This window comes from Aplysia californica, unplaced genomic scaffold (genome assembly GCF_000002075.1).
Source record: "Aplysia californica isolate F4 #8 unplaced genomic scaffold, AplCal3.0 scaffold00656, whole genome shotgun sequence".
NCBI lineage: Eukaryota > Metazoa > Mollusca > Gastropoda > Aplysiida > Aplysiidae > Aplysia > Aplysia californica.
Genome location: NW_004797926.1, coordinates 164,965 through 168,187, shown reverse-complemented (window position 1 = coordinate 168,187; position 3,223 = coordinate 164,965). Strand labels below are relative to the sequence as shown.

At 40.0% G+C, this 3,223-nt stretch overlaps 1 protein-coding gene across 1 annotated transcript in view; it reads left to right on the top strand.

Annotated features, from left to right (window-relative positions):
• The window catches only part of LOC101849241 (carnitine O-palmitoyltransferase 1, liver isoform), a gene marked incomplete in the record, with an annotated part of 26,408 nt that overhangs the window by 19,681 nt on the left and 3,504 nt on the right, over positions 1-3,223 (top strand). Inside the window, 3 exon segments of the mRNA XM_013087896.2 lie at positions 211-309; positions 1,027-1,127; positions 2,062-2,224. Coding sequence (XP_012943350.1) covers positions 211-309; positions 1,027-1,127; positions 2,062-2,224 — 363 coding nt within the window.

Sequence of the window (3,223 nt, the reverse complement as noted above, 5' to 3'; positions counted from 1 at the left end):
GGGGGAGGGGGTTGGTGTCATGAGTGTATGTGTACGTATGTGCATGTGTGGGGTGATAGAGAGAAATGGAGGGAAAGAGAAGGGGTGTGAGTGTTGATATTAGGATATATGGAGGAACCTATGGAAGATTGCATGCACTTGTGAGTAGGAGCATTTTATTTTACGAGGTACCTCATGCTGACGGATCCTTGAATTTGTTTTTGGTTCCAGATTGTCCTTGACACTCATTCTTACGATGACCTGTCGTCTCGTGCTACTCACCTTCTGCATGGCAAGACAGGGACCTACTGGTTTGACAAGTCTATCGAGGTAAAACAACAAAAACACTGATTCTTTCCATCCCACCAATGCACAATATTTTGTCCACATGGTTCATATGCTATTTATTGTTCATACAGTTAAGACTTGTGCATTATAATGATATCTTGGACCAAGCACTCTGAAATAAACCTGGTTCACTATGAAGTGCGCCAATTGATTGAATTTGAGTCAAATAAAGGGCAGGGAATACAAATATTGGAGATAACCTATTTTGTCACAATCTAATGCTCTTTGTGTGAAGAAGTGTATTAGTAAGGTACTTGCACAAAACAAAGTATGTCACTCCATTATTTATATTCTATACTACATGTGTAAGTTATGTCAATCTGAACTCGCCCCCCGCACCCACCCCATCCGCCAGCGTATGGGGTATCTTGCCTTGCCGTGGCACACAAAAGACCTTAGTTCAATTTCCATTTGAGGAGAATTTCTATGGAGTTTTTCAGTCTTTATGCTGGGGTGTTGTATCCCTTTCAGCCTGGGTTGGCCCTAACAGAAGGGTTCGGAGCTCGCTACCTTATTAATTATCTAAATTGTGTTGATGGGGGTTTAAAACAATTACATTTATTTTAATAATTTTATTTTGGATAATCCCTCATCCACCCCACCCCCCCTTAAAAAAAACAATTCATAATCTGCATTCTGTTGAAGAAAAAAACAAATGAATAATCTGAATTCCCCCCATTTTGTCATGCTGTAAACCAGGTGGTGGTGATGACCGACGGACACTTCGGCCTGAACTGTGAGCACAGCCTGGGGGATGCCCCTGTGATTGGACACATCCAAGAATTCAACCTGACATACGAGTGAGTGACTGCTGTTCTGCCCTTCATTTAGAGGCCCATAGTGTGCACGCTTCACAGCAAAGCTTTCATTGGCAGGAAAAAAGGACAGCCATGGCAGCCTGCGGTCAAGAATATTATAACTTAAGTCTATGATCCCAATCCACTTTGTGCTGCTGATGTGCGTCATATCCTGAAAATAGAAAAATATAGACAAAGCTAATTATTTCATTCACTTTCTGTTTGTTGTTGTAGAAAAAACTGAATCAAAGGAGTACAAAATCATTGATTCTAAAACATTTTGGGACAAACTATTTCAAAGCAGTAAGGATAAATAAAATGGATTAAGTGATAAAAATGGAGGAGGGGGGCAAGCAGTTCAAATGTAGTACGCTAAGAAAGCAAAATCTGGTACATTCTTAGTGGTTTTTTCTACATGTTTTCTTCTTCAATATGATGTTTTACGCCCCTATCGACATATCATGATTGTGTTCCCTGTGTCTTTGTCCTGTTCTTCACTGACCTTTTTCTATTTCCATATTATTAAAAATGCTAGTGAAAATAATAATGATAATGCAGATCATATCTGTATGCCAGCTCTTTGTTCTTTACAATACCTTCATCTTAACAAAAAATAATATGTGTGTATGAATGTGCAAACATATTGTGTTAGATTAACGCTCACTTAAACAGACACTTATACATACTTTTACTACTCAATCAATAATAATGTGCACATCACATGAGGAACCTAAGAGTATTATGATGAATTTACAGATTAACAAACAAGATGGCATTTCTTGAGATATGTTTTTTAATGAATTTTACTTTTTTCCTCTGACTTTGTATTCCTGAAAAGTCATGGGAGAGGATGCCAGATAGACGGAGCTTTGTTTTTTTTTAAAAAGCAACGCAACATTGCTGATTCATTTTGGGCTGCTATTGTCTTATCCTTCAGTGTCATTAAGAAGTACTACTCAGAGGAGGGGCATGCCACTGACCCGCCCCTAACCAAGCCCACCCAGCCCTCTGAGCTCCGCAGCAAACCGACGCCCCTGCAGTGGGAAGTGGGCACTGCTCTGGCTGCTGCAATAAACAGAGCATACAGTCAGGCAGACAAGGTAGGTGTGGCTCATAGATGCGTGTTATGACATCTTAGACCGAGCACTCTGAGGTGGCATCAGTAGCCAAGTGGTTAGTGATTGTGAGATTCCGGGTTCAGGAGTTCGAGCCTCAGTTCAGTCCGACGTTGTGTCCTTGGGAAAGGCACTTTAAACGAATTTCCCTTTATTCTGGCTCAGTCCTTTCGGAGATGGACATTAGATTCGGAGGTCCTGCCTTTTAAAATAAACTTATAGTGTTGATAGGGGAGTTAAACTTATACCATTTCACTATTTTTTTTAGCGCTCTGAGGTATGTCGGGTTCACTTTAGAGTGTTTCATTTGATTCAATTTGAGCCAAATGAAGGGCAAAGGGTGAAGAGGCCAAGCTTACTTGACTATAACAAGTCTGGTGTTTTGCCCTTCATTAGGATACAATGGCAAGGCCCATAGTGTGCATCCTTTGCAAGACAGCAAAGAGAGACGGCCATGACAGTGTGCAGTCTTGGAGTATAAATTTGTAACTATAAAGTGTCTACAGTCAAGTAAAGTTGTGTCGTTGATTTTTTTAGGTTTAAAATGCGACATCCTTCAACTCAATGATATATCAGTGCACTTGATACCCAAAATCTCACCAATAATGAAAAACAGTAACCACATAAACTATCAATATGCAATGCATAGTATCACTTTAAAAATGATGATCAGCTACTTAATGATTTATGAACACTCAGTTTTTGTTGAAATTTGTTCCAGATTTGAGGACCAGCAAATGCAAAAGATATTTCTTTCTCTTAATGATTTGGATTTTAACTTTGATATTCTTAGGGAAGGAAAGGAGGAAGAGATAAAGGACACAACAAAGTGAAGATCCCAAATACACTTCTGGACATAAATGTTCTCAAGTACACTTATCTACCGCTAAAGGGGTTGCATCCCCTGCTGGTGCAACTGTGGGTCCTCCCATCTAAAGTAAAGTGTGGAGCATGTACGCGTCTGTTTGTGTGTGTGTGTGGGGG